The following is a 13,954-nucleotide window of genomic DNA, read 5'->3' as shown; positions in this document are numbered from 1 at the left end:
AAAAAGTAGGAAGTATTTTTTTCTAGAACAAGGTAAAAGATTTGCGATTTCATTGGTTAAGAAGAAGGTTTCGAACAAGAGCCACAAGATGGAAAAGTAAAAGATCTACTCTCACAGCATTACAATACCCAAATGATTTGCACCCGCTAACGCCCAAAGGGACAACACCTCTTTAATCTCGTTGATAATAATCGTGTTAATATCGTATCTAAAAGTAGGAAGTGTATAATACATACCATGATTTTCTTAATTTCATAGGAATATAAGATTTTGAATTTGCAATGTTGTGAGTGTACGGGCGTGCTCGCATAAGACAATCCATTAGAGCTCTAAACTCAAATGAAGATAAAGTGTGGCAATTCAAAAATTCCTATAAAAATATTTCAATGAAATTTAAGAAGCCTTTGGCTTTAGAATCTGTACCATGGTACTAGTACTGTGAACTGGTAGCCAATCACAACTAATTATTATAACATGAGTGGTTAAATTTGTGAGTACGACATGTATACCTCGGAAAATGGTTGAAATTCGGAATACCTTGGACTGACCTCAGTCATCAGTGATCCGTCCCTCGGCGATGATTCAATGTGGAATGAGTGCCCTATGGATTTGGGGGTGGGGTGGGGAGGGGGGCGGGCGGGCGGTCGCCCATCTCCGTGGATCCAATCTTTGTTCATCTCCATTCATGAGTCTGCAGGTTGGATACTTTTGATCTATGCTTCTCATCATCAACGGTGCTTTGTTGTTCTCGTGTGTTCGTGTTGGGGGGGAGGGGGGGCAACATGGCGATTTTTCGACTGTCTACTAGAACAAGTATTGCGCGACTCCAATGAAAGAGGGGCGATGACGGCAACATGATCCACATGAGAATGGAGTTGATCCAAGACAACAAATAAAACTGATCCACCACAAAAAATAAGGGTCTATTTAACCAAAAATTAGGCCAATTCATCACCTTGTGATGATTTAATTTGCGGATCATGAAAGCACATAGTACACCACACCAGACCCAAAAGGAGGATCGATCTCCAGATGCTGGCAAAAGGCTCCACATTTCCTTTTCAGAAGAAAATAGAACTGAGAAAGGCTGCGTTACATTCCACACCATCTACACCCCTCCCTGCCGTCCGGACCCGCCTGCGTCGGCGGCCCACGCGTCGGTGTGGTGGAGAGAGCTACTTTGAGGTGTAGGTGGCGGTCGCCGGAGTGGTGGCGACTAAATCTGATGGACATAATAACGCCCAGAGATGCAGAGCTGAGGTGAGTTGACACCCACCGCCCGCTCCCCGGCAACAAACTCCAGTCGCCGCCCCCTCCTCCCTCGTGCTCTGCTTTTTATACGGCGCGCCGCCGTGCTGGGCTTCCGTCCATCTTGCACAGTACCTCGCCGGCAATGGCCGCGGCGACGGCGTGGGTGCGCTCCCTCAGCTGCAAGTACTCTACCGCCGTCGCCGACGACGCGTACAGCCCGCTCCTGCCCCCGCCCAAGAAGCACCCGCCGACGCCGACGGTCAAGGGTGCTGCCTCCGTCGCGTTGCTGCCGCCGGAGAGGGGCAGGGAGAGTCGGCGGTCTAGGTCCATGTCCAGCGCGCGGGACCGGCCTCCTACCGCTACTGCTACTGCTAGGAAGACGAAGAAGAAGGAGGACGCCACGTCCGAGCTCGCGAGGAAGGAGAAGCCGAGGCTGCCGCTCGCGGCGTCGCTGGAGCGGCCGAGCTCGGCGCTCCTGGAGATGACGGAGCTGCCCGAGGGCCACCCGTCGCGGCGCGTGGTCGAGCTCATCTTCGCGTCGGGCTGGGCGCGCACCGACGGAGCCGCGGAGGTGGAGGCGCTCTTCCGGGTGCACAGCACGGCGCGCGCGGTGGCGCGCTTCGAGTGCGCTCGCGCCGCCGCCCGGGCGCGCGGCGAGGCCGCGGGCGACGCGCGGTGCGCCGCCGACGGCAACGAGATGATGCGGTTCCAGTGCCGCCCCGCCGCGGAGGCCGGGGGCGGCAGCGAGGTGATCTGCGCGACCGTCGCCACGTGCCACCAGGCCGGCGCGGCCAGGGCCGTGCGCACGTTCGCCGGCAGCGGCGCGGCGGACGCGGGCGCCGGGGGCGGAAGCCACGAGGGCCGCAGGGGCATGCTGGTGTGCCGCGTCATCGCCGGCCGCGTCCGTCGCGGCTCCACCGACGAGCACCCCGGCGAGTACGACTCGGCGGACCCGGGGGACGGCGAGCTGGTGGTGCTGGACCGGCGCGCCGTGCTCCCGTGCTTCCTCGTGGTGTACAGGGTCAAGCCTCCTCCGGAGCTGCACAGCTCCTCCAGCTGATCCGAAGCCCTTGCCATGGATTCACTCTCGTGTTAATCACCATCACCGCCACTCACTAATCCGCTAACTGCTAGCTAGGCTTGGATCGATATCGATCTTCCTCCCCCCATTCCTCCATGACCGATAGATCGATGCAATGTGTGCATGTGAGACTGTAAAAAACTCCATTGTTTTCCACCCCCCACGATTGTTGACCGAAATTGTACCATACATCAAAGAAATGCAGCCACTACTTGAGTTCAGATCGTCTCATCATACTTTCGGTGCCCCAACTGCACACCCATCCATTGTTTTTTACCACCGTACAAACAAATGCAGTTCATCTCTTACTTTCAGAGCCCAATCCGCCATTGTTTTCCGTGCACGCACGACACAGCACAGCACGACCGACCGCACACCGTTCCGTTCCGTTGCGCCGTCGCCATCGGTCCGTCAATCAGCGCCCATTCAGCACTGAAATCCAGCAGATTCAGCACAGAAATTCAGCAGATTCAGCACAGGAATTCGGTGAGAGATCCGCTGTCGTCGTAGGTACTGTACTACGACTATACTACAGTAATCAATCTACGAAGGTGACGCACGCCGCTTGTCACCACGCGCTCGTCTTCTTCCTCCGGCTGCTTTCCGCCGGATTTCGGATTTGGCAACACTCGCGGGCAGGGCCAGAGGAACCGACAACGGAATTCCGTTGCGGCAGGCAAGAGTCCAGGCTATCTTGTTGGGTCGTCTTGTCCGCACCCGCTTGTCACTAAGCTTCCTCTTGGCTCTTCGGATCAATGGCTTCAGAATTTCTACTCTACTCTACTGGATGTGTTCTGGATCAAGCGATGAACAGTAAAAAAAGGCTCATATCATATGCACGCAATAGCGATGTCATCAATGTTGGAAGGGCCTGCGGTTGGCTCACTGGCAGCACGCACACATGGGGATGGGACGGGGGCGCCATGTGTTGTGTGGGTAGGACTGCAGCTGAAATTGCATATGCGTATGGTCCTGCATCATCTTGGTCTGCAACCAGAAATGTCACCCTAGCATTCATGCGCTCTTATCCATGGTTTGTTCCAAGCATCATGGAACAAATATGCATTTTGATTATCTGTTGATCTAAGGAAAGGAAATAGACATCATAATGCAGGTAGCACTTGGGATCAGTACGGGTGGGCGCCCTCTTCTTGCCTGCCTTCCAAGGACTGGAATAAATTGTTGCAGTAGAGTTAGTTGGTTGGCTGGCTCGTTGCCTTCAATCAATCTCCTTCCATTCATTGGGTTTACAAGCTTTGCTCGATTTTACTTACTTATGATTATTTATAGCACTACAGTAGTTGTACACAGGACCGGGCCCACCTGAGTACATACATGTATACATTGCCGGATAATTCCGGATTGGCTTCCGGGAGGCCCAAAAGTAATTTTTCAAATGTCAAAAAAATCAAGATAAATTTTTCATGTGATCATAGTCACATACAAATGCTAACTACAAATTTTGAGGCAAAAATGTTAAGCATTTTGGCTCCCGGAGAACAAAACAAATACAAGACCAAATATCACCCCAATTTTGTTTTTTCATCGACGAAACATTGTTGCTCCGTTTCGCATGACATTTGTCAAGCATGCTTGCGACATTAACACGAACATCTATAAAAAAATCAGATTTTTTTATTCTTTTTTACATTTTTTAATTTACTATTTATTCGGAAGCATATGCTCCTGCGAGCCAAAACGCCCCTCCTGGATAATTCACTATTCACATATGTAGTAGTAGCAGTAAAGGCTTCTACAACTGGACCCTCAAAACGCCCCCAAAAGTCTCAATCAAGTTGTCAATGCGTACTTTGCCATCCAACACGGTAACCCAACGACCCGTCGATGTGTTCGATTGTCCAAAATTCCGCAAACAGGATGCAAACTGGGGGAGGGGGGCTACGTGGGCATCTAAACCTCCGCCACGTACGCGTCTGACACCCCGGCCCCACCCAAAAAATATTCCATGCGCCTACGCCCTCTCCCTCATGACCGCACCTCTACACCCCCGCGTCGCATCAATGTCGTTCCAGAGTGAACGCGGCCGGTTACTAGGGCCGACATTGAAGCGTGCCGGTCAAGAGCACCGCCCGCGCCATGTCTAGGTCATGGCGTAGGATCAGCCGACTCCACAGCTGGTGTCGGCGATCCGGCAGCCGCTAGAGGAGTAGTGCTACAACCTCTTCCTCCTGGCGAATCACGCCCATCACCGACTGCCCGAGTATCAAATATGCAGCGAGTTCACGGGCAAGGAGGCCATGGCGGCCCTGGCCGTGGAGAACATAAATTTCGTCGCCGAGCAGCGGGCGCTCTACGAGGCCAGGGGAGCGTATGCACCAACTGCAACGCGATCCCGACATAGTCAGACATGGAGGCGGTGCTAAGGATCGTGGACGGAACCGCCGGTAGCTCCGTGTCATTTGTGTCGCAGTTTCGGGTCGCGCCCGGGCCATTAACACAAGGTCGGCAGCCCATGTCTAGTGTGGACCTCACCTCCACGGGTGACGTCTAGGTCGTGAACTCTGATGAGGTATCTGTGTCCAATATCTTACTATTTCTCATCAACGATCCCAAAGCTTTACCCAAAGCTCACGGCCAACGAAGATGCCGGACATGGGGAACAACAAGGATTTGAAGCAGAGACGTAGGTGAAGATTCAGACTAGGTTAACTTTCAGACACTTCTGTTTAATGAAATATGTCAAAAATGTTCTGAATGAATTTGATATGGTTTAAATGAAAATCATTCAGTTTGCATGAAAATCGTTCGGTTTGTTTAAGATCCGTTTAAAATGTGTCTGGATGTCTCCATATCCATGTCCGCGGATGAATAATGTGTTCGTTTTAGGCGTCCGCCCTAACTTAGTATTGTGGAAATGAGAGTGACTGCTCTGATGTCTGATGCGTTGGTATCATTGTTTTAGAGCATCACCAACGCCGACCCTCAAACCTTCTGTATGCGTTCGGAGCGCGTTGTCTGGACAGCTAAAGCCATCCAATGCGGGTCTGTATCGGTCCGTGGCGCGGTCTGGACCGCTCCCAAGCCCGCTTCTGACCGCCCTGAAGCACCGAGAACACCCCCCACCCGCGCGCGCTTCCCGCCCAAAACGGCCAGCTTCGGTCGAGAGCGTCAGTGCCCACATTCATGCCCGGCCAGAGCAGACGCAACCGCTCACTGGCGCCGGCACTGAAATGACGCGCCAGCCGAGAGAGGGTCGCCCGCCCCGCTTCCCGGTGCAGGTGACTGTTGCACGTTCAAATGACACGATGGTCGTTCGTCCGTCTGTCTGCCGCTCACATTGATGTCACGCGGTTGCCGAGGCGTCTCCTCCGGAGCCGCCCGCCATTGCTATATAAACCGCTGCACTGGCCGTAGCCGCAGCCATCCGCCTTCAATCCCTCTCTCCACCACTCCCACCATGAATTCCTCCCGCCCAAAATTCTCTAGGACGGGCTGACGCCGGACCAAAAGAAGGAGATGGTCGCCATTGCTGCCGGCTGGCAGGTCGGCAGACAGCCGGAGGATGCGGCCAACGACAACGAGCTGGCGCCACCATCGTCCTCCGCGCCACCATCATCATGCCGCGAGGCCCGTGCCCATTACATGAACATGATGCGCGAGGAGTGGGAGGAGCAGTTCTGCGAGGCGCAGGCTGATGCCGCCTACAACCACCACTTCCTCCAGGAGCATCTGCGGGTGGAGGAGCAGCTCGTCGCCGGTAGGGCGGTCGCGCCAGACGCGTACATGGCGGAGCAGGAGGCGCTCTCGAGTCATACTGCACCGCCCGCGAGATCCGCCTTGCCCGCTGGCGGTACCACCCGCGGGTGGCAGAGGTGGTAGCCGTCGACAAGGAGTGTGACGACGAGGCGGGCGAGGCGATGTTCGGCGAGACCGATGACAAGGAGAACATCGCCGAGGCCGTGCCCTGCCGCCATATTTGAACGAATTTCGTCCGGTTGGTTTGAACTGTTGCCAAAATGTATGAGGCTAGCGTTGGATGCCGTCCTCTCGCATCTGTGTGCGTGGATTGGTCCCCGTCTGTGGACGGATGCGGGATGAAATTTGAGATGCCCTTGTGAATGTTCATCGGTGTTATTGTTACAGCAGCAGCAGTGTGTCACTCACTTGACAGTTTTTTACAGCAACTCAGTTGTTGCAGTCTCAACTGCACTGCACGGGTATACATACATATGGACCACGCCAAATTTTGAATCATTGGGTGGCCCTGTACTGCTGCTGTCTCTGTGCATCTGGTTACATTGTTAGCAGCATACCACCTGCACAATTTATGGATCATGTGTGTGTGTGTGTATTCAGGGCGGTGGCCACCTACACCTAATTGCAACTTGCAAGTGCAGTGTTTGTACAGTGCTCCTACGATCCTGCATGCATAATCTTTCATCCAAAAGATGCCGAGAAAGATATGCGACGAGACTGTTCTCTGACTGTATGACTGTTATCTCTCACGCACACGCACACAGACAGACACAGAAAGAAATGAATGCTGGATGCTGAGAAAGATTTGAAGTTTCATTTAGATCATGCAGATGCAGAGCTGCTGGTGTGTGAATTGACTGAGGAGGCTTGTTATTCAGAGTTCTTCAGACACACACACTCATAACATGTCACTGGCTGCCCCAGCAGCAGCAGCAGACCTCCCTCCCCTGTTTATTTTCTCCTCTGAATTGATGATGGCATGATCCTAGTCCACCCACCAGCCGCAGCAGCACCTTGATGATCAATGCTCACTACTTGATCCGCGTAGAGTATTTACAGTAGATTCACCATCTTTTTCTTCAGGTTACTGATCCATGCAGAATAGTACTTAGTACGTATTAAGGTTCAGTTGTAGTACTAGTACTTGCTTGACATAACAGCAGCTGATGTCTGATGATGATGATGATGTCTGTCCGGTTGCTGCACTGCATCCTGGCCTGCAGACAGACATGTTTGATCTCAAACAAGATACTAGTAGTAGAGCAAAAAAAAGCTAGAGGGATCATCAAACTGTTTGCTTGCTGTCTATTACTAGTAGTATCCTCTTGATAAAACAAGTACTACTCCATGATCATCATGCCCCTGAGGCAGCAACTAGTGGAGTGGATGCTGGTTCCAACGATACGACAGAATATTATACTCCTACTAAGTACTCCCTCCGTCCCGAAATAAATATTTTGAGCTTAGTATAAATTTATACTAGAGCTAGTACAAAGTTGAGACACTTATTTTGAGACAGAGGGAGTACTTATACACCATGCCTAACAATCCTTTCTAGCATAAACCACTGTGTGACAGATGCAGTAACAGTGCACAGTGCTCTCAGTCTTCAGAACTGATGAGAGAGCATGCATGTTCCTGACAGACACTTTTGGAGGCAAATGCAACAAACAATGATGCACATGTGCAACTGGGAAGGGGCTGGCCTGCACTGCACCCACCATGCATCCATGCATGCATATGCCCACCATGACTAGTCTTGCCCTTTTAAGGATTCCTCTAATGGGTCAACCAAGACTCAGCTTATTTTTCCACGTGAAAAAAAAAGAAAAAGAAGGCAGGGAAAATGTGAAATAAGGGCGTGGCTTCGTCTCCGTCTACCAAACTTAACCAGGTCCTAGCCACGTGACATAACATGCAGTAAGAAAGAAAATAGAAAAGAGCTGATTTTTTTGCAGGGATCTTAATTTAAGATCACATGGATGTAGTATCGATCGAGACATAATCAAATTTCAATCGACTGAGATTTAGCAAGACTAATAAAATCCTTGGGCTTTGCCAACCACCACCGTGTTTGTCTCATAGACCGCCCTGTATTCAGACACCAAACAAATACTCGTGAATCCGAGTTCATGCATGCAGATGCAGTGATGCACAACCAAATCTCAATCGACCGAGATATCATCTGTGGGCCGACTGTAGACTGATGGATGGATGGCCATTCGATCTGGACATTTGTGGCGCTGTCCGATTCTACGTGTGCTACACACTGCACACTGATGTAGCAGTATCAGTCATGTAGTACTGACAGTTGCTGTCATATTATTCACCTGCTAAACCTGGATTGTTTTTTCACATTCTTTTTTGGATTTTGCAATAAATCGATCGTCAACTTTTCTTATCATGGCAAATCGAATGCCCCGGCTGGCAAATTATGTAGTCACGAGTATGACAATTTTCTTTAACAAGCAGAACACATTAGAAACGTGCAATTCGGCATGCTTAAAATTCAACGTTAGATTTCTAGTATTTCAATCCTTAAAAAAAAGACTAGCTGACTGGTGCACTTTAGTTATGCCAACAATTTTTTAGAAAAAAATAATATGATTGCAAGTTTATCTGGCGTTATGTGATCATAAATCTTGGCTACATTACAAACTGATAGCAGGTAGTTCATGGCTTTTGCGGGATGTCACTTTAAACAAACCTGCCCAATTTGGATGCAAACAACTGCCCAGTTTGTATGCAAACAAGTGCCAAATTTGGATGTTTTTTGCACAGGGCAGGGCAGGTATTTGGACCACCAGCCATCCAGGACAGGGCTGTACACCGTATGTGTGTCAACTAGCATGGTAAGTAACCCAACAGATACAGTAAAGAATGTACACACAGGGAGGGAGCCTTGTTCTATGGGGCCATTCATCCAAATGATTCTTCCAGGTTACAGAAACAAAAAAATTGTCGAGCTTTACCATCATCACTTCACTTGCTAAATATAAATCTGGAGCTACTAATAAAAGGCGCAACCTACCACCCCTCCGGCATTATCACCAAGCTTTTTTGTAGATTAACCGACAAAAGGAATTCTCCAACCGAACGATGGCGCTAGCAGCAGACCGGCTTCATAATTCATACACGGCGATATTCACAGAGCTGGCCAGAATTACCCTCACAACTCCTACTCCCCCACATTTCCTTCGTCGGCATTGCGCTTCGCTGGTGCTTCGGTATGAAAAAACTCTCACTAGTTCCATGCATTCGAGCAACGCCGAGGCAGCCTTGACCGGGTCGACGGGCCGTACTTGTCCCCGGGCGCCCTTCTCTGCCTAGTCTTCCTGATCTCATACCCTATAGCATGCAAGTCATCGCATATCTCGTGCCTCGCGAGGGAGACCAGCCCGGGCAATATCTCTCTCTGGAAGTCTCTCATTCCCCTCCCTCTCCTCAGCTTGATCCCACACGAAGGCCCGTCCTTGTCCGGCGCTCTCACGGCGACTGAATCCCCATCGTCTCTCAGAGCCTCTAGGTTCATCACGCCTTCCTCGAAAGAGTCCAGCGAAACCTGCGGTTCATCGCCTCCATCCTGAGCATCTGCCTGGTTGTTGCTGCAATGGCTGTCTGTGATCCATGCAGCGCTATCCGTGAATAAGGAAACGAGTGTCTGAGCTGCTGTGGACGCTAGTAACTCATCTTCTGTCACAACTTGATATGTGATGGGCGCGTTCATAGAATTTGATTCTCCGTTACTTGATGGTCTCAATCTTGGACAAGCGTAGTCACGACCTTGAGGAGTTTCTGGAATCGACATCGATCTGTTTGTTGCAACTCCGGAGTCTGGCGACTGTACGCTCTTACCGTCCATACTCTCAGCCATTTGTTGTTGGTCTATGATAGTTGGACATTCAAGGGAAGAAATGTTTTCCTGGACCTTATCCTCAGTAAAGTAATGACTTAGAAGTTTGTCAACACCATCACTACTTGCATGTTTCTCTCTGGGACTGCTATCCATCATCGATGGGAGCTCGATGCTTCCAACTGACACATTCAAGTCAAAACCCTCCATTTCATCATCACAGATTACTGCTAGACTCTCCTCTTGGCATTCCCTATACACAGCTGTTTGTCCTGTTTTTTGTAAATCTGAAGAAGAAGAAGAATGTCGACCGCTCGCCCTAACTGATATCTCTTCGCGCGGAATTTCCATAGAGGCCTGAGAACTCATTCCAGAGACATTATCTAGTGTATGTTGATGCTGGATATTTCCTCTGAGACGCACGTCATGATTTGAAGCTTCCACGCGGAAAGGCTTAGAACTGCTCTGTGGGTCACAAATACCTCTGGCCATCACTTCCCTTGTGCTGTCTGGGGCCGACATTGATGCCGCAACTGTGATCGAAGACCCTTTTGAGGATCCAATGCTAGATTCACCCCCAATGTGGAATGCTTTGCTGGAGTTGCTGCAACCTTCTCCTGATTGCATTGTTCTTGAACTAGCCAAAAGAGAACCGAACACGTTTTTGGAAGAATCAGGGCAAACATTTAAATCATCTTCTTGAGCTATATTCAGGTCGATAAGCATGCGTCCAGATGCAGTAGCCTTTGCTTTGACTGGCGAATGACTGTCTGGGGTATCACTAGATCCAGTTGAACCTGAAAGGTGATAAACAGAGTCAGGCAAATACCCCAACAGAATCTCACACTTTTCCACTGGAGTTACAGAAACCAATGAATAACATGCAGTCCAAGATGTATGCACAAGACAAGACATTCACTAAACTATAAGCACTACACTAACTGCAGTCATACAGAAAGCTGGGAACACATCTAGTTAGAATGATATACACGAACATTATGATATGTTCTACTCAATGGGTTAGTTTTCTTCCAGTCTGAATGGAATATTACTCCTAAAAAATTACATATTTAGCCAGGGAAATTATGTTGCTGATGGAACATGGAACATTTATGCTATTCTAATTGAAATGAACACAAATTGGTAGAGGTAATGATTAGGTAAACAATGATCAAAATGCAGAGGATGCAATCTAACATCCCTTATCAAATCGCTTGCACTTTTAAATCCGTAAGTCACGAAATTCTTTACCAATCAAAGAACATTATAGTGTATGTTTTGCGCATATAGACTCGATTAATACTTTAATGTGTTGCCATTGACAAAAAAGATGAAATACAGGCAACACACCATCTGGTCTGATAGCAGATAAACTTGGCCAACTTACAATCTCTTAGTACTGTCAAGCATTAGTTATTAAATGAGCGATCATTAAAGTGTAATTAGTAATAATACTGTGTCTCTTAGACTCTTGTATTACAAACAATGGATAAAGGAACTCACGTAAAGACAGGAAAAATAAATAAATCAAAGAAGCCTTTCATGTTCATGTATCATCAAGATAAACAAATGAACTGTTGCCCAGAGAAACCAACTGAAAGAGAGATCCAGGCTTGCAACTGATTAAACAAACTGAAAGAGAGATCCAGGCTTGCAACTGACTAGAGGTTATTTTGTAAGAGTCTAGAGAATTACAACAAGAGCACGCATTCCGTTGAAGCTAAATGGGTGTTTTTCCTATAAATAAGCTAAATGGATGTTTTCTTCGAACTAAGCTAAATGGATGTTTCAGCAAACCAAGACTAGAAGATTCAAGCTTGCAGGCACAAATAATAAGCTAAATGGATGTTTCAGCACAACAAGACTAGAAGATTCAAGCTTGCAGGCACAAATTACAGCTATACGTAAAAGCTATACTGTAAAAAACTGGGGCTAGCATAACACACAATTACGTAAGTGGTACATAGAATTTTCCGGCCATCCTGTTCTTTTACTATGAAACTTAAATGGTTGGGAATGTATAGAAAGAATGGAGAATAATCTAGCCTACAATACAATGGCATGGTGTGAACATTATTGACAATGCAACCTTGCAGGACACAAGTTTGAACCCAAAGCACATAACTGCAGCCTACATGTATTAATCAAGATTCATTACTCACAGATTCATTTTATAATAACAATCTAAGTTCTAATGTGAAGGACCATTCTATTTCTATCAAACGAACTTATTATTAGGAAGGCATTTGACTCTGCATTTCTTAGTTTTGCTTGACAAAACAGTTTTACTCTACCAAAGTAGACAATGATAGTTATATTAACATAACTAGGCAGGGCAGGGCAGGGAGGAATGCTCTTGAACTCACCGAAACGAACATGGGCAGCATTCTCCCTTGGATAACACTGAGAATTATCCACAAACCCAGCATTGCGCTTGGCATAGTCACTGAACCGAGCAGGAGACAAGATCTCCACATCATCATCGTCGTCCTCTGATGTCGCTGGTTTCTCTAGATCGATCATGCGACGGTAACCAGACCTCCCCTGCACACCACCACCATGATCAGGCTTCCTCCTGACTGAAGAACCCTCGGCGCCCAAATTCCCTGCAACCCCATTGCCACACCAAATGGCCTGCTTGCCTCGTAGCTCATGAGAAGAAGCACCCAGCAGATCCGGATCAATCTGTGGCGGCAAAGCAGAGAGACTTGTTGATTTAGCAGCAGGAATTTGGGGAAAGTTTAGGTAATTCCTGTTTGGCCTGAATAGCATAGCTCACCATGTGGGATTGGGAGGAAGTAGCCATGGGCATGGAATGGGTGGGATAGAGGACATCATGGGATTGCTCCCAGAAGGGCACATCAGGCCTGAGATTCCTCTGCGCCCAATACAGCCTATGCAGGTCCTCGACCTACAAACACCAAATCAGATGCAACCACATGAGCAAGGGAAATATTTAACAGTACAACAACCAAATTAGCTTTACATCTATCCAATCTGCCGAAGAAATTGCGAAAATAATTGACTTTTATTCGTGGCTGTATTATTTATTTTTTAATCGTGATTTACACGGGCTGGCTGGTGAGGAAAGAAGAGATTTTTGCGGGGAGCAAGTAGGTAAGCAGGGGAAGGCACCTGGTGGCGGTAGGCGTGTTCTTGGCGGAGCATTGCGTGGCCGAGGCGGTGGTCCTGGGGCGCGGGCTCCGGCGACGGCGGCGCGCAGTTGAGATCCAAATCCATGACGGCGGCCATGATCTGCCCCCTCCCTGGACTGGACTGTACCCAACAACAAGCAAGCAACAGAGAAGCTAATTGAGATCAAACAAACAAATCGACCGGCAGGAGGAAAGGCAACCAAATATACTAAATAAACAACGGATTAAAACAAGAAAACATCGGCCAAGATTTTACTTACCTCGGCGAGGGAAAACAATTGGCGGCCGATGCAGGGGAGGAAGCTAGCTAGCTACTGGTCTCCTCCTCCTTTCTGCATGCTTTTCTTGTGATGTTTTTCCTCTCTCTACTCTCTTTCTTTCCCCAGGCAGGCAGGGAGGGAGGGAGGCAGCTCTCTCTTTCACCACATCTCGGCCGTCGCTGTTGCGCCGAGTTGTTTTCTTTCTCCGCTCCCCCTACCTGTCTGCGATGAATCTGCCCCCTGCTCCTTTTTACCGCCGGACAGCGAGCGAGCGAGGAGCCGAGCCGATCTGGGTCTCCTTCCACGGGATAGAGGGAGGGGAGGGAGGGGAGCTGTGGTTGCTCTGGGTGCCGCTGTCCCGTCTCAGCTGTAGTGTCAGCTACTCCTCTCTCTCCTGCTTTTCTCCTCTCTGCTTCTCTGCTGCCGCTGCTCTCTCTTTTGGAGTAGGGAGGGGTATTTTTTTACTGGTAGAGTGAGTGCTGATATTGGACCCCTGCACTGTTTCCTTTTCTCCTCCAAAAGCTCGGGTCTTTGGAACTACTGCTGCTGCCGCTGCTGTGAATTCGGATCCCTGCACTTCCATTTGGTACTGCTGCTGCTGCTACAGAGCCCGTCAATTATGCTCCCACCGTGAGCT

General features: G+C 49.1%; 2 protein-coding genes across 2 annotated transcripts; one reads left to right on the top strand and one right to left on the bottom strand.

The window, feature by feature from the left end:
* The first annotated feature begins 1,114 nt into the window (after positions 1–1,114).
* Positions 1,115–2,553, top strand: LOC125506484. Its single transcript, XM_048671289.1, has one exon. The coding sequence runs from the start codon at positions 1,394–1,396 to the stop codon at positions 2,309–2,311; it is 918 nt and encodes a 305-aa protein (XP_048527246.1). The 5' UTR covers positions 1,115–1,393; the 3' UTR covers positions 2,312–2,553.
* A 6,334-nt stretch (positions 2,554–8,887) lies between these two features.
* On the bottom strand, positions 8,888–13,735 carry LOC125511578. Its single transcript, XM_048676987.1, has 5 exons — positions 13,318–13,735; positions 13,038–13,178; positions 12,682–12,813; positions 12,269–12,587; positions 8,888–10,699 (listed from the first exon to the last, which is right to left on the bottom strand). The coding sequence occupies exons 2-5, from the start codon at positions 13,152–13,154 to the stop codon at positions 9,294–9,296; spliced, it is 1,974 nt and encodes a 657-aa protein (XP_048532944.1). The 5' UTR covers positions 13,155–13,178; positions 13,318–13,735; the 3' UTR covers positions 8,888–9,293.
* Between the last annotated feature and the right edge of the window lie 219 nt (positions 13,736–13,954).

This window comes from Triticum urartu, chromosome 5 (genome assembly GCF_003073215.2).
Source record: "Triticum urartu cultivar G1812 chromosome 5, Tu2.1, whole genome shotgun sequence".
Classification (NCBI taxonomy): domain Eukaryota; kingdom Viridiplantae; phylum Streptophyta; class Magnoliopsida; order Poales; family Poaceae; genus Triticum; species Triticum urartu.
This window is presented reverse-complemented; position numbering and strand designations above follow the sequence as displayed.